Raw genomic sequence first — 23,207 nt, forward strand, 5'->3', positions numbered from 1 at the left:
TCTAAGTGAAAATTGAAAACTCAGTTTCCACGCCCCTGATAAGTCGTCAACCTCAGCGTCACCATTACAACACAAGAAAGCTACATTTCAGGGGCGAAGATATGCATAGCGGGGAGCATGGGGAGCTCACTGTGACACTAGGTTTTTCTTTTTTGTAGACAGGTGTGGATCTAAAAATTGGCTTGCAGTTTTAGTAATGAAACATTAATTTAGTTTGTTCCAACAAGCATTATAAGTGCAAGGTTCTGTGATGTTCCTCACTTAAAGACGCTGTCATTCATAGAGATTATTTGTTACAGTTCTCTTGAATGATTGCAGATGATTCAGTGATGAGCAAGTACAATAAAAATATTTTGAACTGAAAATTTTCCTAATCCGGAATATACGTTATAAGTGATGAACGGAACGGAATAAGCCTTGATGATTACATGACATGAAAATTGCTACAATTTGAAGAGTGAGTGTTATTTATAGACTGTCAAGTTAGCGAGACGATAGACTACAGTAAACAGGTGTCAGATAATGTGAGAATTAAAAGACACACATTTACATACACAGCTAGTCTGTAGAAATTCTTATGCTAGTAGACACGAATGTTTGAGAAGCCCAGTTTTACGTGTTCGTAAGAACAGTCCGCCACAAGCATTGTGTCATATATGAAATGCTGAATTGTGTATGATACACAAAAGTTCCTTACGATGCCTTCATTTATCTATTTTCAAATTTACAACTTCGTTGTCAACGCTCACAAATATAATTCTTAGATGATAATAGTTCACTACTCAACTCGATGTACCGTTGAGTAATGTGAAGATATTACAATAATACATTCCAAAATATAGCTATGTATGTGTTAAGACAATTTTCGTGGAGAAAAGAGTAAAACGCTTCCCAAAAATTTCCAATCTGTGCGCCATACAACAACGGTCAGAACGAAAATCCATAATTATTTAATCAATACAGTATCCAATGTTCTTTGTATTACTTGTAGAAACAGGCTTTCAGTATAATTTAATTCCAGAAAATTCAGCAATAAATGTAAAGAGTATTGATGTAATTTGTCCAATCTTGCCAACTTAAGGTATTTTATCATATTCCTAGGCTCCTCACTTAAAGCTGATTCTTGAAACTTTGTAAGTGAACTTGTACTGAATAGTTGGTGTCTGCCTAAAAACACCTGGTATTTGTTCTTTCAGTGTCCCTATGATGCTCTCCTATGGGTGAAACCGTCCTGTGACAAGCCATGTTCTTTGTATACATGCAATATCCCTTGTAAATCCTATTTTGCTTAGGTCCCACACACTTGAACAATATTCTGTGATTGGTTGCGGAGTGCTTTGTAGACAATCTCCTTTATAGACTTAATTGCATTCAGCCAATATTCTACCAATAAACCAAAGTGTGCTACCTGTTTTACCTATGACAGTCTATATGAATATTTATTTTCTGGCGTTGCCAGGTACACGTATGAGTCAATAAATGAAGAAGAACCCTCAAGATAGTTGACTGTGTCAAAGCTGAAACAAACACAGGGAGAATGAACTGTCAGAAGCTGCTGCTGTAGATTGTACCGACACTTAAATATCACCAATCTGCTGTATTTTATTTGGTCATCAAAGACTGTGAATGTGCACTCTACATAACCACATAAAGAATTTACTGCTTTAAAAGCTGCTTCTGCTTTCACAGTTTTCAGTGTTTCTGTTTTTTACCTACACCTGCTTGGACAATATTCTTATATACAGAAGTTATTTTCATCTTTTGCTGGCATATCGGCAACAAACTTCTTTTACTAATATGTTTTAAGCTCCAGTCTTCAATAAGTTATAGATTAATTAGGTAAAAATACATTTTTGTTTCATTTTTAATTTGAGTGAGCCATAACATCCAGAAGTTTGCCTAAAACCAGACTATTAGAGACCTGTATACTGGTTTACACATTCAGTTTTTAATTGTCAGACAATCTGGATAGATTGCTAGCCACTAAACAGAAGAGGTGCTGAGAGAAAGACAGACAGAATAGAAAAGGATGATTACTTCTTGTGCTCAGCTATGTATAGCCCTTTCCTACATTTTTCTCTACTGCTCACCATCTCTTCTTCTTTCTGAATAATGACAATCCTCAAATAGATTCTCTCTCCGTTGGAAATTTTGTCTTTGATTCTTGTTGCATAAACCCCAGATCATGTTAAACCAAGTTTTATGATTTATTTATACATTTGTGTCATTTAACAGGTATACAACTGATGTAATGTAATGGGGATGTTTGTAAACTTTATGTCCCTTCTGAGAAAATAGTGTGTATTACATTGTATATTATATTTGCTTTCTTTGTTAATGTTTCTGCTGTTGAATATATCATATAAGCTAGTCTGATATTTAAGAAGAATGCAGCTGTAATCCCTACCTGACACTTCAGGTATAGATCTACAATTTACTGAAAACCTCATAACAAAATCCAGATTGGTTCTTCAGATAAGGTCTTAACTCAGTCTTTTCACCATTATTGCCAAGTTAATAGATTGCTCTGTCTCTAACATCAACAGAATGCGAACTTGTAACTATGCTGCTCCTCCTCCTCCTCCTCCTCCTCCTCCTCATCATCATCATCATCATCATCATCATCATCATCATCATCATCATTTTTCTCCTCCCTGGAAAGTAACTTCAACCACTTATCAATACATTTTTAATGTTAAACTGTTGATGTAACAATGCTAATGTGACTAAAAGTCTAGCTATGTATAATTAATTAATGAAACACAGGAAGAACATAGATTTATTATTGTTTTTTAGTTTGTTATAGAACACCTTAAAATATGGTGTCTTGGGCAGGAAACATTCAGGATGATCCAGTTCGACGCACGGTTTTGGAAGGACATGCGGCACTGGAACGAACAGCGGACAGTTTGGCACGTTCCCAGGTGAATGAATGTAAACTCATGTCTGGTACTTAATTGAAGTTACAAGAGTAATACACCCATTCCATGTCTGGAGTTTCCAATGTAATAGGAGGCACAATAGGCTGGATTTCTGATAGGTGGTGCAATATTGTCTAATTATATTATAACATATATACATCATGGTTCCGACCTTGGTTATCTGCTGTCATGCCATTCCTGCGTTTTGAAATAGATGCCTTAAATTTTGATCCTTATCTGTAGTCATACTATAGGCATACTTTAGTCTGAAAGCTAGCAACTCTTCTTTCTCTTTTTGTGTATGCCTGTGGACGACTCAGTGCTTCAGCTGTTTGATGAGTGATCTCCTTTACTCCTGAAGTATTTACATACCCCAGAACTTTCTTCTTCTCCCTCCCCCCCCCCACCCCCCCCCCCCCCCTCTCTCTCTCTCTCTCTCTCTCTGTGTGTGTGTGTGTGTGTGTGTGTGTGTGTGTGTGTGTGTGATATTTCACTATAAAGCCCTGTATTTTTTTTTTTTAAATGTACGTTATGACAGTCATATACATTTCTGCATATTACCTCATCATATTGCATTATTTCTGGGTTTCCTATTAATATATTACCTTTGTAGACAAGTTTTTGTTTTCATACTTCACATCTAGCTTCTCCCAATTTCAGCAAGTTGCTCTTTCTTCTGTCCACTAAGGTTTCTCTGCAGTCTAATGTAAGTTCTCTGTTGCAAAATCCAAACAGTAAATAATCATTACTTATCAATTTAATATGTTTGCATAATGTATGAAACAATAAATAATGCTCCTGTTGGTTTTGTACTCAAACTGTTCACAATTTGTATGTTTTTCAGTGCTGTCCTTTGATTGTAAGTATTTGTTTGTATGTGTGAGGGAGCGGGGAGGGGGGGGGGGGGGGGGGGCAAGGCAGCTGTTGTTGTTGTCTTCAGTCCTGAGACTGGTTTGATGCAGCTCTCCATGCTACTCTATCCTGTGCAAACTTCTTCATCTTCCAGTACCTACTGCAACCTACATCCTTCTGAATCTGCTTAGTGTATTCATCTCTTGGTCTCCCTCTATGATTTTTACCCTCCACGATGCCCTCCAATGCTAAATTTGTGATCCCTTGATGCCTCAAAACATGTCCTACCAACTGATCCCTTCTTCTAGTCAAGTTGTGCCACAAACGTCTCTTCTCCCCAATCTTATTCAATACCTCCTCATTAGTTACATGTTCTATCCACCTTATCTTCAGCGTTCTTCTGTAGCACCACATTTTGAAAGCTTCTATTCTCTTCTTGTCCAAACTATTTATCGTCCATGTTTCACTTCCATACATGGCTACACTCCAAACAAATACTTTCAGAAACGACTTCCTGATAAAGAAATCTATATTTGATGTTAACAAATTTCTCTTCTTCAGAAACGCTTTCCTTGCCATTGACAATCTACATTTTATATCCTCTCTACTTCGACCATCATCAATAATTTTACTTTCTAAATAGCAAAACTCCTTTACTACTATAAGTGTCTCATTTCCTAACCTAATTCCCTCAGCATCACCCGATTTAATTTGACTACATTCCATTATCCTCGTTTTGCTTTTGTTGATGTTCATCTTGTATCCTCCTTTCAGGACACTGTCCATTCTGTTCAACTGCTCTTCCAAGTCCTTTGCCGTCTCTGACAGAATTACAATGTCATCGGCAAACCTCAAAGTTTTTACTTCTTCTCCATGAATTTTAATACCTACTCCAAATTTTTCTTTAGTTTCCTTTACTGCTTGCTCAATATATAGATTGAATAACACCGGGGAGAGGCTACAACCCTGTCTCACTCCTTTCCCAACCACTTCTTCCCTTTCATGTCCCTCGACTCTTATGACTGCCATCTGGTTTCTGTACAAATTGTAAATAGCCTTTCGCTCTCTGTATTTTACCCCTGCCACCTTTAGAATTTGAAAGTGAGTATTCCAGTCAACATTGTCAAAAGCTTTCTCTAAGTCTACAACTGCTAGAAATGTAGGTTTGCCTTTTCTTAATCTTTCTTCTAAGATAAGTCGTAAGGTCAGTATTGCCTCACGTGTTCCAACATTTCTACGGAATGCAAACTGATCCTCCCCAAGGTCCCCATCTACCAGTTTTTCCATTCGTCTGTAAAGTATTCGCGTTAGTATTTTGCAGCTGTGACTTATTAAACTGATAGTTCGGTAATTTTCACATCTGTCAGCACCTGCTTTCTTTGGGATTGGAATTATTATATTCTTCTTGAAGTCTGAGGGTATTTCGCCTGTCTCATACATCTTGCTCACCAGCTTGTAGAGTTTTGTCATGACTGGCTCTCCTAAGGCCGTCAGTAGTTCCAATGGAATGTTGTCTACTCCGGGGGCCTTGTTTCGACTCAGGTCTTTCAGTGCTCTGTCAACCTCTTCACGTAGTATCGTATCTCCCATTTCATCTTCATCTACATCATCTTCCATTTCCATAATATTGTCCCCAAGTACATCGCCCTTGTATAAACCTTCTATATACTCCTTCCACCTTTCTGCTGTCCCTTCTTTGCTTAGAACTGGGTATCCATCTGAGCTCTTGATATTCATACACGTGGTCCTCTTCTCTCCAAAGGTCTCTTTAATTTTCCTGTAGGCAGTATCTATCTTACCCCTAGTGAGATAAGCTTCTACATCCTTACATTTGTCCTCTAGCCATCCCTGCTTAGCCATTTTGCACTTCCTGTCGATCTCATTTTTGAGAGGTTTGTATTCCTTTTTGCCTGCTACATTTACTGCATTTTTATATTTTCTCCTTTCATCAATTAAATTCAATATTTCTTCTGTTACTCAAGGATTTCTAGCAGCCCTCGTCTTTTTACCTACTTGATCCTCTGCTGCCTTCACTACTTCATCCTTCAGAGCTACCCATTCTTCTTCTACTGTGTTTCTTTCCCCCATTCCTGTCAATTGTTCCCTTATGCTGTCCTTGAAACTCTGTACAACCTCTGGTTCTCTCAGCTTATCCAGATCCCATGTCCTTAAATTCCCTCCCTTTTGCAGTTTCTTCAGTTTTAATCTACAGGTCATAACCAATAGATTGTGGTCAGAGTCCACATCTGCCCCTGAAAATGTCCTACAATTTAAAACCTGATTCCTAAATCTCTGTCTTACCATTATATAATCTATCTGATACCTCCAGAATTCTTCCATGTATACAACCTTCTTTTATGATACTTGAACCAAGTGTTAGCTATGATTAAGTTATGCTCTGTGCAAAATTCTACCAGACGGCTTCCTCTTCATTTCTTAGCCCATTTCTTAGCCCCAATCCATAATCACCTATGTTTCCTTCTCTCCTTTTTCCTACTGACGAATTCCAGTCACCCATGACTATTAAATTTTCGTCTCCCTTCACTACTTGAATAATTTATTTTATCTCATCATACATTTCATCAATTTCTTCATCATCTGCAGAGCTAGTTGGCGTATAAACTTGTACTACTGTAGTAGGCATGGGCTTTGTGTCTATCTTGGCCACAATAATGCGTTCACTGTGCTGTTTGTAGTAGCTTACCCGCACTCCTATTTTTTTATTCATTATTAAACCTACTCCTGCATTTGATTTTGTTTTTATAACCCTGTATTCACCTGACCAAAAGTCTTGTTCCTCCTGCCACCGAACTTCACTAATTCCCACTATATCTAACTTCAACCTATCCATTTCCCTTTTTAAATTTTCTAACCTACCTGCACAATTAAGTGATCTGACATTCGACGCTCCGATCTGTAGAACGCCAGTTTTCTTTCTCCTGATAACAACATCCTCTTGAGTAGTCCCCGCTCGGAGATCCGAATGGGGAACTATTTTACCTCTGGAATATTTTACCCAAGAGGACGCCATCATCATTTAATCATACAGTAAAGCTGCATGCCCTCGGTAAAAATTACGGCCATAGTTTCCCCTTGCTTTCAGCCGTTCGCAGTACCAGCACAGCAAGGCCGTTTTGGTTAATGTTGCAAGGCCAGATCAGTCAATCATCCAGACTGTTGCCCCTGCAACTACTGAAAAGGCTGCTGCCCCTCTTCAGGAACCACATGTTTGTCTGGCCTCTCAACAGATACCCCTCCGTTGTGGTTGCACCTACGGTACGGCCATCTGTATCGCTGAGGCACGCAAGCCTTCCCACCAGCGGCAAGGTCCATGGTTCCTGGGGAGCCAAAACAGCTAATTATTAAAAAAAAAGTTAGGTTGGGAAGACCTAATTATAAATATATCTGCTAGATTTTTCTTTCTGGTTTAGAACAGTAGCATACATAATTTTTTTTTCTGAAATACACCTCATTTTTCATATAGCTACATTATGCCAAAAAGTTTCTATATTTGCTAGAATAGAAGTTAATTGACAGTTATAATTTATAAAATGTATGCGATCATGTTAAATATTGTATAACTGGTGATTCATCATAACCTCAAGTTAGTTGGTTCTAAAGTGAAATGTGACAATAAATAAAATGTGATGTATCAAGCAAATAGCTTTGACAACTCATTGGCTAGTAAGAGTTCTGTTTGAGAATTTTGTTTTGCAAGTAGTGGGATAGAGAAAGAATGATGTAATCTCAACAATATAAGTTTGAATTTTCCACGACATTGATCAAAGTAGAAAGGAAAAAAAATCTCTATCTGACAGAAATTTTCCATACAGTAAGTTAGAAATATCTGAATCATGTCAGCAGATATTTTCAATTTGATTCTTTAGTTTCCCTCCCTCCCTCCCTTCCTAGATAGTTAAAACCATTACAAACAGTTAATTATTTTATGAGCATTAACTGAAAAAGTGACATGGTCATGTCACTTGTCAATCCAAAACATTGAAAATGTGAAAAAAAAAGGTCACCAGCTGATTATTACCACAGATGGCAAATTTCCATGGCAGGGTTGCACAATGTAATTGCATCCTGCACCAATGGACATAATATTGTAGAAAAGTAGTGGAAGGTACGTACTTGCATGTACGATAAACACTATTATTGCATTATTAGTTTTACTCTTTTTTTTATGTCACATCAGGACTTACTGTCTGGATGAGCCTCATATAAACTATTTGTGTATTTGACAGTTGTATTACATGCTTTAATGCAAATTCTTTTGAATCAGAAGTGAGAGTACTTCATTGCATCCATTTGTGACTGTGTATAACCTTCAGATCTTTTTCTGTCTGTAAACAATCTGATGCTAAGAGCTATGTACCAATCGGTAAATGAATTTACCTCATCACAGAATAATTATGGCTGTCTATTAATTCAACACTAGCAGCATTATTAGAAGTAGATAATTAAGTTGTGTACGGTGACTTCACAAGCTTTGCAAAAATGCTCTTGAACAAGTGAAATTTATGTAGTCTTAGTTGAATTGAAGTTGTAGAGAAATGCATTATTTGTTTGTAGGTGATAGGTGGCACAATAACAATTATTCACTTCTACTCTCTGTGATCTGAAAGAGCTGCAGGTGTGCTGGTTTTGTTAAAGAACTATGAATTAAAGTCTTTCTCACTTGAAAACAAATGTAATAATTCATCCAGTACCGCTTAGACATGATGCACAAGGTCTAAATGGAAAAATCATAGCTGCAAACCACATTGTCTTAGAAAAAATCAACACTGCTAGAGGCATGTGTAGGAAAAGATTATCTGTGAATATACAACTCATGGTTTACATCTAAACAAACAAGGAAAGATTCGCATTTGTAATAGGCTTGCTTCTTTCATACACATGGCGAAAACTGAAAAACCAACTATCGGTACAACAAAAAAGCATACACAAACGGACAATCTGATAAAAAGTGCCAGTCTCAAAGTGAATGTGCCACCCACGAGAAAACAGACCATTATGGACCATTTTATAACAAAAAAATAAGCCCAATGAAAGTCAACAACACATTTACTAGGTCAAATTTCAAGCCATCAAATCAAGGCAGTCTTTAATGGACAGATGGGTGAAAAAGGACAGAAAAAAGTGAAAATTAGGAAAATTTTGACAGAAGAAAGGCAGGAACCCACAAACAGTGAACCAACAAGCCACACAGTAAACGACATGGATCTCTGGAAAACATTAGGATTTTTTACCACTAAGTGCACTAGCTCAAATAGTGAGTGAGGTAAGTGGTCAAGCAAGAAATGATACCCTCCCTGTCCCTAATTTTAAATTACTCCATCAAAATGTTCAGTCATTCCCAAATAATCTAAATGAAATAGAAATAATATTAAATGATCTAAATGATATTTATGTACTATGCTTTACAGAGCAAACATACCTTCCTCAGTTCAAACATGCAAGCATGTTTTGTTGGAAAATATTGAGTCATGGGGGTACGTGTATATATATGTTAAATAAAATATTGAATTCAGTAGTGTAACTAAATACCATAAACTATCCTGTGAAAAAGATATAGAACAAACAAGGCAAAATACAGTTATTATTTATGCATACAGGTCACCAGATGGAGATAAAAAAGTGTTTTACAATAACATGGAGGAACTCTTGGAAGTAATTCACTCTCCCAATAAAAATATAGTTATATTTCTCAACATCCAATAAATTCAGAGATGACATTATAAATTTACTGCAATTGTTCAACATCAGTACAACAGTAACTGAACCTACTTGAGAAAACCTCTGCATCTATTATTGATCAATCTTGATAAATACATGCAAATATGCCTATAATACACAAGTTGTAAACATGGGTTTTAGCAATCACTATGCTCAAATTCTTGCAATGAATGTTTCAGGACACCAAATTCCCAGTCGAATACAACACACTGTAAGGAATTTCAGTGTAAAAAATGTGGAATATTTTTGTTCTCTCCAAGAGGGTGAAAGTTGGAAAGATGTATATGACTGTAAGGATATCATGTCAAAATAAAAGGAGATTGTATGAGTACTCCAAGCATAATACCAGCCCTGACTTTATTGCATATTTCAAAAGATACAAGATACCTCCCCTCCATGAACCATGGACCTTGCCGTTGGTGGGGAGGCTTGCGTGCCTCAGCGATACAGATAGCCGTACCGTAGGTGCAACCACAACGGAGGGGTATCTGTTGAGAGGCCAGACAAACGTGTGGTTACTGAAGAGGGGCAGCAGCCTTTTCAGTAGTTGCAAGGGCACAGTCTGGATGATTGACTGATCTGGCCTTGTAACAATAACCAAAACGGCCTTACTGTGCTGGTACTGCGAACGGCTGAAAGCAAGGGGAAACTACAGCCGTAATTTTTCCCGAGGGCAGCTTTACTGTATGATTAAATGGTGATGGCGTCCTCTTGGGTAAAATATTCCGGAGGTAAAATAGTCCCCCATTCGGATCTCCGGGCGGGGACTACTCAAGAGGATGTTGTTATCAGGAGAAAGAAAACTGGCATTCTACAGATCGGAGCGTGGAATGTCAGATCACTTAATTGGGCAGGTAGATTAGAAAATTTAAAAAGGGAAATGGATAGGTTAAAGTTAGATATAGTGGGAATTAGTGAAGTTCGGTGGCAGGAGGAACAAGACTTCTGGTCAGGTGACTACAGGGTTATAAACACAAAATCAAATAGGGGTAATGCAGGAGTAGGTTTAATAACGAATAGGAAAATAGGAATGCGGGTAAGCTACTACAAACAGCACAGTGAACGCATTATTGTGGCCGAGATAGATACGAAGCCCACACCTACTACAGTAGTAAAAGTTTATATGCCAACTAGCTCTGCAGAGGATGAAGAAATTGAAGAAATGTACGATGAAATGAAAGAAATTATTCAGATAGAGAAAGGGTGATGAAAATTTAATAGTCATGGGTGACTGGAATTCGGTTGTAGGAAAAGGGAGAGAAGGAAATGTAGTAGGTGAATATGGATTGGGGGAGAGAAATGAAAGAGGAAGCCGCCTGGTAGAATTTTGCACAGAGCACAACTTAATCATAGCTAACACTTGGTTTAAGAATCATGAAAGAAGGTTGTATACATGGAAGAAGCCTGGAGATACTGACAGGTTTCAGATAGATTATATAATGGTACGACAGAGATTTAGGAACCAGGTTTTAAGTTGGAAGACATTTCCAGGGCCAAATGTGAACTCTGACCACAATCTATTCGTTATGACCTGTAAATTAACAGAAGAAACTGCAAAAAGGTGGGAATTTAAGGAGATGGGACCTGGATAAACTGAAAGAACAAGAGGTTGCACAGAGTTTCAGGGAGAGCATAAAGGAACAATTGACAGTAACGGGGGAAAGAAATACAGTAGAAGAAGAATGGGTAGCTTTGAGGGTTGAAGTAGTGAAGGCAGCAGAGGATCAAGTAGGTAAAAAGATGGGCTAGTAGAAATCCTTGGGTATAGAAGAAATATTGAATTTAATTGATGAAAGGAGAAAATATGTAAATGCAGTAAATGAAGCAGGCAAAAAGGAATACAAACGTCTCAAAAATGAGATCGACAGGAAGTGCAAAATGGCTAAGCAGGGATGGCTAGAGGACAAATGTAAGGATGTTGAGGCTTATCTCACTAGGGGTAAGATAGATATTGCCTACAGGAAAACTAAGGAGACCTTTGGAGATAAGAGAACCACTTGTATGAACATCAAGAGCTCAGATGGATACCCAGTTCTAAGCAAAGAAGGGAAAGCAGAAAGGTGGAAGGAGTATATAGAGGGTCTATACAAGGGCAATGTACTTGAGGACAATATTATGGAAATGGAAGAGGATGTAGATGAAGATGAAATGGGAGATATGATACTGTGTGAAGAGTTTGACAGAGCACTGAAAGACCTGAGTCGAAACAAGCCCCCGGAGTAGACAACATTCCATTAGAACTACTGATGGCCTTGGGAGAGCCAGTCCTGACAAAACTCTTCCATCTGGTGAGCAAGATGTATGAAACAGGCGAAATACCCTCAGACTTCAAGAAGAATACAATTATTCCAACCCCAAAGAAAGCAGGTGTTGACAGATGTGAAAATTACCGAACAATCAATTTAATAAGCCACAGCTGTAAAATACTAACACAAATTCTTTACAGACGAATGGAAAAAGTAGTAGAAGCCGATCTCGGGGAAGATCAGTTTGGATTCCGTAGAAATACTGGAACACGTGAGGCAATACTGACCTTACGACTTATCATAGAAGAAAGATTAAGGAAAGACAAACCTACGTTTCTAGCATTTGTAGACTAAGAGAAAGATTTTGACAGTGTTAACTGGAATACTCTCTTTCAAATTCTAAAGGTGGCAGGGGTAAAATACAGGGAGTGAAAGGCTATTTACAATTTGTACAGAAACCAGATGGCAGTTATAAGAGTCGAGGGACATGAAAAGGAAGCAGTGGTTGGGAAGGGAGTGAGACAGGGTTGTAGTCTCTCCCCGATGTCATTCAATCTGTATATTGAGCAAGCAGTAAAGGAAACAAAAGCAAAATTCGGAGTAGGTATTAAAATTCATGGAGAAGAAATAAAAACTTTGAGGTTCGCCGATGACATTGTAATTCTGTCAGAGACAGCAAAGGACTTGGAAGAGAAGTTGAATGGAATGGATAGTGTCTTGAAAGGAGGATATAAGATGAACATCAACAAAAGCAAAACGAGGATAATGGAATGTAGTCGAATTAAGTCGGGTGCTGCTGAGGGAATTAGATTAGGAAATGAGACACTTATAGTAGTAAAGGAGTTTTGCTATTTGGGGAGCAAAATAACTGATGATGGTCGAAGTAGAGAGGATACAAAATGTAGACTGGCAATGGCAAAGTAAGCGTTTCTGAAGAAGAGAAATTTGTTAACATCGAGTATAGATTTAAGTGTCAGGAAGTCATTTCTGAAAGTATTCGTATGGAGTGTAGCCATGTATGGAAGTGAAACATGGACGATAAATAGTTTGGACAAGTAGAGAATAGAAGCTTTCAAAATGTGGTGCTGAAGATTAGGTGGGTAGCTCACATAACTAATGAGGAGGTACTGAATAGGATTGGGGAGAAGAGAAGTTTGTGGCACAACTTGAAGAGAAGAAGGGATCGGTTGGTAGGACATGTTCTGAGGCATCAAGGGATCACCAATTTAGTATAGGAGGGCATTGTGGAGGGTAAAAATCGTAGAGGGAAACCCGGAGATAAATACACTAAGCAGATTCGAAGAATGTGGGTTGCAGTAGGTACTGGGAGATGAAGAGGCTTGTACAGGATAGAGTGGCATGGAGAGCTGCATCAAACCAGTCTCAGGACTGAAGACCGCAACAACAACAACAACAACAACAAAAGAATACTAACATGAGTTATAAAGACACCTAGAAAATGACAAAATATTGTATGATTCCAAGAATAAAGCTAAAGCAACCTGACAAATTATAAGGAAAGAAATGGGTACCAGGCCAGTTAATCACAGTAATAAAGAGCTGATTATGAATAAAAATAAACTTACTGACCCCAGACATGTTGCTAGTACTTTCAACAATTATTTCTCAAATGTAGCACAACAGTTAATAAATACACACCATGACAAACGGCCAACCAGTCACTCAGATCAAAAAATTCATCAAAAACATTCTCACATTATTCTTGTATCCAGCAACACCTGAGGAACTGTCAAGAATCCTCACAGAATTACCTAATAAATATTCAGTGCGTGTTGATGAGATACCAGTTGCTATTATCAAAGCTAGTGCAACATTTATTGTGGAAACACTAACAGACATAGTAAATTCATCGTTTGAGAATGGGAAAAAGAAGGGTGCAAAAAGTGATATTGCTAATTATAGACCAGTTTCAGTTTTGTCAGGCTTCAGCAAAAGTATGGAAAAAATGCTCCTTAGAAGATTAACAGTTTTCTTAAATAAAGAGAGGCTGATAAGTGACTCCCAAAATGGCTTCAGAGCTGGAAAATCAAGTCAGTCAGCAATTTTTGCCTTCTTAAATGAAGTACAAAAAGCAGTGGATCATAAACAATGTGTATCTGGGATATTTCTGGATCTAAGTAAAGCCTTTGATGTAACTGATCATGGCATTCTCATGTGTAAATTAAGTAATTATGGAATTAGAGGCCAGTCTGAAAAGTGGATCCAGTCGTACCTCAGTTATCTTCAGTAGATTACAGAAATAAAACACAAAAATAGTGAAACACAAAAAATTTCTTGTTTTTACAGTGATGGGCAGAAAATCAAGTATGGAGTCCCACAAGGCTCGGTTCTAGGACCTGTCCTATTTCTGCTGTATGGAAATGTCTTGGCTAGTAAAATACATGATGGAACCACTGTACTATTAGCAGATGACACTAATATTCCAATTAAATCACAGAATGAGGAAAATTTGCAGGAGGCTGCAGTATCAGTTATGCATACCTTGACACACTGGTTCAAGACCAATAGGTTCATCATAAATTCTGAAAAAATTGTGGCAGTTAACTTCCATACCACACAAAACCTCCATCCTGCAAGTCCTACTTTCACTATTGAAGAAAAAAATGTGTTGAAGGTCAGTCAAACAAAATTTCTAGGTGCACATGTTCAGGCAGATCTGAAGTGGGAGGTACACCTAAACAATTTAAAAAAGAGACTGAATTAATTAGCATTTGCTGTTAAGATCCTCACTCAAAATACAAGCTGCTCATCAGTGCTGACAATGTATCATTGCAGTATACAGTCGCTACTTATGTATGGAATAATTTTTTGAGGGAATTCCGCAAATACTACAAAAACATTTAAAATACAGAAAAAGAGGATTCCTGTAGACCCCTTTTTAAAACTCTGTAAATATTGCCACTGCCTTGCTTGTACGTATATGAAATACTAATTTTGACAAAAGGGAGCATCTTAATCTCTTTAAACCCAACTAAGATATACACACATATGAAACTAGACAGAAGATGAACCTACACAGGAACACAGTAAATACAAACTTATGCAAATGAGGAGAGTATCATTCTGGAGCTATGTTATATAACCATATGCCTTCTTGCCTGAAATGCATAGCAACATTAAATGCATTTAAAATAAAGTTAAAATAGTTCTTGCTTGACCATTGCTTTTATTCTTTGTCTGAGTTTATGGAACATTATAATAAGTAAACCTCATTTACCAAATTTCACTAATTGTCAGTTCATAATGTAGTTTACATTGTGCTTGTCATGTCATCTCACTTAATAACTGCTATTATCACATGTAGAAGCAATGTAGTACACCAACCTACATTATTATGCATTTTTATATTGTCAACAATGTAGTCAAAATGACTACCGTATTGTAAACTAACTAGGTTTACCACTGTCCTATATCAAATGTACAATCAATGTACAAAACTGATTCTTGGACCAATAAATAAACAAATATGAAAGGGGCAATAGTGGTCATCTTTGCATCTAAGTTGCTTGATGTCTGTGATTGTAGATATGAGAGTTGGTGATCCTGATTTACAAACTTGTGTGTGTGTGTGTGTGTGTGTGTGTGTGTGTGTGTAATGGACACTATTGAACATGGCAGCTGAGAACATTCTTTTAAAATAACTGAGATTCTTGATTCACGGTATCATCAATTCAGAATTGTATTATAGGAATAGTTGTCAAAGGACTTTCTCCTACCTTTATTTGGCCTGTAATCCTTTTATTGGTGTAGCTGCCACAGCATTGACAGCATGATTATAATGAATTCCAAATTATGACTCATTGTGCTAACAGCTTTGATTATCGCTCTCTTTCCAAGCTAACATTGTATCACTGTGCATCCCCATCTTTTGTACAAATTGCCATTACATATCATTCTTTTCCATTATGTATGGGAAAAATTATTGGTCAGATTTGATGTATTGCAGTGTAATAAAGCAAATCAAAAACTGATTGTTTTTGTTGTTATATTTTGCCTAAGTAAGCTATATTTTTCTGAGTAACATTATTCTTTGCTATAGAGGGAGTTGCTTAGGAGCATATGTATTTCACCTTGATATTTAGCTTTTCTAATCATCCAGCACTAAATATAAGTAGTAAGTGATCAAAGATTTTGGCAGTAGTAGCATTAATAATCCCATGTTTGAACTGAAGTCAAATTTAATAAAAAGTAATGAATGCCATCTTTTTTCTGTAATATTGTAATTTTTGGAGTCATTTGTCCCTTCCAAACAATGACTTTTTACAACAGTCTTCACGAGAGAAAGCATGAGCTGTTGTGCTTTCATTAAGTATTTTAACTCTTTAAACAGTAGTTTACAAGATAATTGGGGAAGAGCACCATGTGTATTCCTGTGGTACACTTTTGTACAATGAAAACTTTCTTTTCCAAAGATGGGCAGAATGAGAACTATCTGCTGCACTAGCTGCAGTTGGTAGGAGTAAAACATCCTCTTATATTTTTAAACACCACTACTGCATAGTTTCGACTGCAGAGTCGAAACTGTGCAGTAATGGCTAGTGTGTCAGATAGTTATCATTCTGCCCATCTTTGAAAAAGAAAGTTTTCATTGTGCAAAAGTGTGCCACAGAAATACATGTGGAAGCAACACAATTAAGATGATATTAAGATGATAAAGTCACCATTATGTTCTTCGCCATACATGCTGATAGCACCTAGTTGGAAAAAAAGTTTCCCCACTCCCCTCCCCCTCCCCCTCCCCCTCCCTCTCCCTCTCCCCCTCTCACCCCCTCTCCCTCTCCCTCATCAGTTCCAGCCAATAACAATTAAAATAAAACAACTATTAATGAAGGACATCAGTCCCCAGCTCCCTGCACCTACCACCAAATCGAACTTCGAATCAGTGGTATTTTTTTTATAAACTAACATTAGGAACATGAATAAATAACAGAATATATAAGGCATGGTCCCACTAGTAAATACTCCTCTCTGATGGAGGCCCCTTCCAGCAGTGGCTGGAATTTAGTCTAATCAGCATCATAACACTGTGGTCACATACCCAGAAACGTTCTATTGAAGGTGATGCTGGCCCCGGAAGCCTATGCTCAAAAATAAAAACTTATTTCATTAACAGTGATAATGTGAGTGAACAAAATTAGTCTTCCTACAGTGTAACTCACACATGGAAACATCTGAAAATGCCATTTTCTGGTCTGTGTGTCTTGTAAATTGTTCACAGAAGCCTAGAATACCATTTACTCCCATGAAGAAAGTTGCCTTCAAATAATCTGGATTCACTGAGAAGATCACCAATAATGATGTGGTGATTTTATGACATTCATAGGCGTTGTGAGAACAGGAATTGACATGTAAAACCTGTCACTCCCTTCATCACCATGTACACTTGAATGCCCTATGACATCAACACCTCAGTGCTCTTGAACTGGGGAGTTTTTCAGATTGTGTGATATTTCAGACACTGATATGCTACCATCTTCAGGCAGTACCAATGACCAAATATTTTCCTGTAACCACTGGCCTGTACATCTACTCTCTCCAGCAGTTGTGGGCACAATCCTTGAGCACTAACACATTTGAAACACTACTCTGGCAGGGAAGCATGTCTTGGTGGCGGGCATGATGCGAAATTATCTTCCCCACTTGCTGACACTGACATGTGCATTGCATAAGCTCAAAGCTGACTTCTTTATGTAACTATCAAATGGTCTCCTTATTTATAAGCCCACAGTGTAGCCCAATCCAAGCCAATTTCTTTGAATCACATTCCTAAAATGTAAATAACTGTTTTAACCTTTGTTCCATTATAATCCATTCTTTGATTTTTGGAGACTGTCTTCAACAACAACTGACTTTGATGGTTATTGTTTATCCATGTGGTGCCTGCCCCGCGTTCTTGTACACTGCAGACTATCTCGCATTTACACATTTTCTAATAGTAGAACAGCCTGCAATAGACTCACAGTCCTGTGTTGCTCCATTTCACAGAACCCACAATAGCTTTGATATTGGGTGACAGGTAGACTTAAGACATGATATTATGTTTCCAGATAATTCTTTGAATTTTAGGTGAAGTGTTTCTGACAAAAGGGACAAACAGTTGCACAATAGGTTTTTCTTCTTCCTCTCCTGGATCCTGTGTCATTGGCTCCTTTGCACATTTGATTTACAGCTCTTGTCAAAGGTTTTCCTATCTGTAGTTGTTTAGCTCTGTTGGTAGGCTGTCTTTCCTGTAGATTTCACAGGCCCTCTGTGCAATTGTGCTTAGGGAACATTTACTTTGCGATGGCAGATGACAGCTGGAGAACGTTAGTGTAAATCTGTGTTGGATTTTGTTGAATATTTTGTTTTAGTGTCACCTGGTCTTCACTTAATAAGCCACCGTCTTGGTTGCAGTTTCAGAGGTAACAAATGGTCTTGCAGGTAATCTCATCCACATGGATATATGAAAAGTGTATCGTGCATGTATTGGAAAAGCCTAGAAAGCCTGCATTGCACTAACTCAAGGAAATCCTCATCAAACATGTATTAAATGCATTGGCTTCTATTGATGGTGGTTGGGCAGTCCATCGGTATTTCATCAGTCTGTTTGTAATAATTTCTATGAAATGGCAAGTGGGTTGGTTAGCTTGATGATGAATTCACGGTCCAAATTTCTTTCCAAAGATCCACTTAGAAGTTCTGTCGAAACAAATCCATGATAAATCTTGCGTGAGCTCTATGTTGTGCTGAGTCAGTGGTTTTGAGGCAGCTGGAGAAAATGCACTAAATAATTGTACTGAATTTTTCCAGCAAAGAATTAATTGTGGCTTTAGTTTTGCAAGCCCATTCTTTGTTTTCCCTACATTATGCACAATGGAATGAAGTGGAATATCTTCTTTATGGACTTATGAAGTTGTGTAGAAGAGGCAGCTGCTCATGCATATTGATGTAAAATGCCTGGGCAGATGCCCAAAATTCGTAAATGCTCGGGCATTTGTGTGTTTTAAAGATCAATTGATAATCAGTGGGCCGGCCGGAGTGGCCTTGTGGTTCTAGGCGCTACAGTCTGGAACCAAGCGACCGCTACAGTCGCAGGTTCGAATCCTGCCTCAGGCATGAATGTGTGTGATGTCCTTAGGGTAGTTAGGTTTAATTAGTTCTAAGTTCTAGGCGACTGATGACTTCAGAAGTTAAGTCGCATAGTGTTCAGAGCCATTTGAACATTTTTTTTTTTTTTTTTTATAATCAGTACTTATAAAAAAAAATTTAAACTGATATTTTGAATTGGAATTGATGTTTTGCAACACTGTTTCTGCAGTGGTTGGCTAACCATTTCGAAAAAGCTGCTTGAGAGTTCGAGAAGAGTTATTAGGGGAAATAAATTGGACAATAAATAAAACTAAACTTTTTAATGACATAAATTCTTGGGGCAGTACATAATAAAAAAAACTAAAGTTTTAAGTAATTCTTGAAATAAAGCATAATTTATATTAAGTAGGTAGCCTGTAGTTAGTACTTTTACTTATACTACTGCAAAAAAATTAGAGGAAAAAATAATTTATCTGTAATGATTTTAATTAGGGATGAGTCATGTGCTGATTCCAGTTCCACAAGTCCAGAAATTGCCAGTTCTGTAGGAATTGACTAGTATCGGAATCAAACGATTCTAGCGTCTTTGGGATCAATTCTTTGTTATTAAATATTTTCTATGTTGATGTTCTCATTTTATCATAATAGCAGGGCAGTTATACAAAAGCAGATAAAGGAGCAGAATAGAAAACTAGATCTTTCTCAAATGTCACTACATCTGACAATAAAACACACTCTTTTCTCACTGGAAACAATTTAACATTTAAGAATATATTTACTATCAAGAAACACACGCCAGTTGTTTAATACATTCAGGAATGATTTTGCTATCAATAATAATTCTTCAGTAATATTCAGAGAGTTTACAGAGATTATAAAGTCTCCTGATATTGGGAGTATCGTGCCATCCCTTGTTTTAATTGGTAAATTATACATTCTAGCAGTAAAATTTTAAAAAGTATTTTTGTTGTAAATGCTTGGATTTTTGACATTTCAAACTGCTTTGGGCAAATACCCATTTATAAATGCCCTGCCTACTGGGCACTAGGCCAGCCCACATCAGTACCCATGAGTTATATATTTTCATAGTATTGTCATTGGAAGTATTACAGACAAGTTAAGTTATCTTCCTCTTTGGTTGTTAAGTACTGTAGGAACAGTTTGTGTGTTTTCTGCTCATATTCTTGTAGTGGTAACAGGACTGTTGGATTCTCTTTATCTGCTGGAAGGATGATTGTCTCGAAGGCATAGGAGTACTTTCCTCTCCACCTTGGAAACTGTTTCGTGCAGTATTGCTTCTCCTGGGCCATGTCGAAGAGTGAGGGCAATTATAAGTTTTCCTTCACTCATTATGGCAGGCTTGCCTGTTTCACACAGCTCATGGTGAGTATCACCAGCACTGTATCCTTTCATATTGAGAAATATCTTACCAGATTTTACGGTGAGACAGTTGTTTAATTACAGACTTAATTTTATACACTGGTATATGAAAGCAATCAAATTGTAGGTTAATGTCATTGACAAAGAGCATTCCTGATAGTCATTGCATTGGGTTATCTGGTATAATTGCTGTGGCAGTTAATCTTTACAGCAAGGTTCCGCTTAACATTTTGTAAGTGCTTAGTAACTTTGTCATGTGAGTCACATAATCTGCTCTTTTTATCTCATCCTGTACCTCTCTATTGTATCGCTATAATACATCACTGCAACCAGTTTTAAACCTGACAATCACTGGAACTGTGTAGTGGTGTTGAAACCAAATTTTCATTAAATGACCGTCTGTTCCTGTAGTATTTTTACACATTCTCTTTATGGTCAAGAAGTGCTTTATAAGCCAGTCGAAGTGCCTTAGAGAGAGAGAGAGAGAGAGAGAGAGAGAGAGAGAGAGAGAGAGAGATTGATTGATTGATTTCTAGAAGAACATACGTAACTACAGTTTCGATGACTAATGCATTCCGGCCCATATATCATAATTATACAAGAAAATACAGTTTCACTGCCAAATCTCTGTTGCAGAATTTGTTGATTATCACAGTATCCTGTCTTTATCAAAATCTGAAGTTAATGTTCTGGTAACATGCTTGTCACTGATTATCATTGTGATTATTACACACTGAGTGGGGTAGCACAGTTATTAGCACCCTGGGCTCACATTCAGCAGGACGGCTGTTCAAAACCCCTCCGGCCATCCTGACTTAGGTTTTCCATGATTTCCCTAAATTGCTTAAGGCAAAGGCAGGGGTGGATCCTTCAAAAGGGCACAGCTGCTTTCCTTCTCTGTCCCTCACTAAGCCGAGCCTGTGGTCCCTCTCTAATGGGCTCGTTGTAGATGAGACATTAAACACTAATCACATTAATCTCCTCCTCCATGTTTATTGCAACTTAATGCTGATGAACACTGAGAAGTGAGTGTTACAGTTGTTGTATTTGTGTATGTTGATTTCATTGCACGAGATGCAGAGCCTTGGAAATAATTTGTGATATGGCTGGAAACTTGAGGCTTATGTTATAGAGAAGTTGTGGGATTTTTTCAATTAGATTCTGAGATTGTATGTTTTTGAAACGTGTTTTAATATCTGACTGACACTGTACTTATATTTATGCAGGCAATTGCAGCTGAAACTGAGACACTAGGAGGAGAAGTGATCGCTGAGCTGGGGGAGCAGAGGGAGAGTTTGTTGAGAAGTAAGAGGAGGCTGGCAGAAACAGATGATGAACTGACACGGTCTAGATCATTAATGCACAAAATAGCATGTCATGCTATAAAAAATAAGGCAATTCTCATCATACTGATTGTGCTTGAAGTTGCCATTCTTTCTAGTATTGTGTATATGAAATGGTTTAGGAAGTAGTTCCTGACCATTTGGTCTCAGCCACCAAGAACGTGAAAGCAGTTTTGTATAAGATTTTGATATGAATAATAATCATTTTTTCCATTTTCATGCAGTTGTCATGTATTGTATTTGTATAAATAAGTGAAACCCATAAGTTTCACTATTTTTATTTTTAATAAGCTCAGTGAAGCAATGGAACTGTGAGATATTGAAGTAAAAATTATTTATTTAAAAGTACCCTCTCTCTTCATGTACATAATTTTTCCAGACCTATTTTGTATGGTGAATTGCTTTAGATAAAATATCGATTTTGTATGTATATATTACTAACTTTTTCCCTTGACTGCTGCTGAGTGGCATCTCTATGAACTATTGAGCTTGTATATTAATTCTGCTGTTCAAAATACATGTATGGAAAGTAGAATTGATAATCACACTCTTATTATGGATAACTGCAAACAAGCTTATTGCATTCAGAAAATGAAATTAAATATTAAGTAACTAGAATCAGACAGGACCAGGAACGACTCAAGAAACTGTAGAACTGGCTGACTGAGCAAGGCCATTGGCAGAGAAAAATCTGAGTGTAACAGGCAACAGCTGCGAAATAGACAACAAAGATGGCACGGGAGAATTACAAGTCCAGTATAGTGAATCCTATGATTAAGACAACAATGTATAGTGATAGTGATAACATGAGCACAGTGGAATCACAACTGAAGAGTGACCTGCTGCACTGCTAGGTTTACATGGTGACCATTGGTGCTGATAGGCCACCAGGATGGGTGTGGCCCTAGAGTCAGCACTTTTGGTGGCAACACCAGTGCCGCATGTGTAGCAGTTCTATCTTGTGGCTGTCATTGCGGGCCATGTCTTCCAGCTGCCTTCAAACTCACTGCACTGGGATACCAGACCCCTCCCCACAAAATGGGCACATATGGCTGGAAGTGCAGTGGATGATTCTTTGAAAAACAATGGTGGCATGGCTGGTGGGATGAACCTGTGGCATCTGGCAATGCACTGGGCATGGTGGCATGGATGAGGATGGTGAAGAGACCAAAGCTGCAGCAAGACCTGTACCTCCATGTCCACACCCATGGGAACCACTGCTGATGCTCTGGTGTGCAAGTTATACCTGTGTGGGTGTAGGACCAGCATAGGTGGCTATTCCTGGTCTGATTGAACCACTAAGAGTGGTCTGCAGGGCTATGGTTGCACAGACAAGAGGTACTGTGAGTGCAGCTGAGGTGGTGGTGGTGTTGGTGGTGCACACTGGTTTTAATGTATGGTGTTTAAATGTCTGCACCATACACTGTGATTTGCCATTAGAGGATGGGTGAAATGGCAGACTAGACAGATGTTTGATGCTGTTTGAGATCCAGAACTGTTCAAATGCATCATCGGGAATTGGGGCCCATTGTCTGATATAATGATTTGGGAAAGCCCTTTGATGGCTACAATCTAGAAGAGTGCATTAAGTATGAGTAGTCAGAGTAAGTGACCATGACAGTGAGCCACATAAGAGA

The 23,207-nt window shown here is 37.9% G+C and overlaps 1 protein-coding gene across 6 annotated transcripts; it reads left to right on the forward strand.

The window, feature by feature from the left end:
* The first annotated feature begins 61 nt into the window (after positions 1 to 61).
* On the forward strand, positions 62 to 21,918 carry LOC126278600 (vesicle transport through interaction with t-SNAREs homolog 1B). Of its 6 annotated transcripts, none has more exons than XM_049978833.1 (3): positions 62 to 162; positions 2,797 to 2,924; positions 21,454 to 21,918. In XM_049978833.1, the coding sequence occupies exons 2-3, from the start codon at positions 2,820 to 2,822 to the stop codon at positions 21,697 to 21,699; spliced, it is 351 nt and encodes a 116-aa protein (XP_049834790.1). In that variant the 5' UTR covers positions 62 to 162; positions 2,797 to 2,819; the 3' UTR covers positions 21,700 to 21,918. The 6 variants fall into 6 exon arrangements, with proteins under 6 accessions (XP_049834790.1, XP_049834793.1, XP_049834791.1 ...); XM_049978836.1 differs by having other exon boundaries at positions 65 to 162; positions 2,807 to 2,924; XM_049978834.1 differs by having other exon boundaries at positions 67 to 242; positions 2,807 to 2,924.
* The last annotated feature ends 1,289 nt before the right edge of the window (positions 21,919 to 23,207 follow it).

This window comes from Schistocerca gregaria, chromosome 6 (genome assembly GCF_023897955.1).
Source record: "Schistocerca gregaria isolate iqSchGreg1 chromosome 6, iqSchGreg1.2, whole genome shotgun sequence".
NCBI classification, from domain to species: domain Eukaryota; kingdom Metazoa; phylum Arthropoda; class Insecta; order Orthoptera; family Acrididae; genus Schistocerca; species Schistocerca gregaria.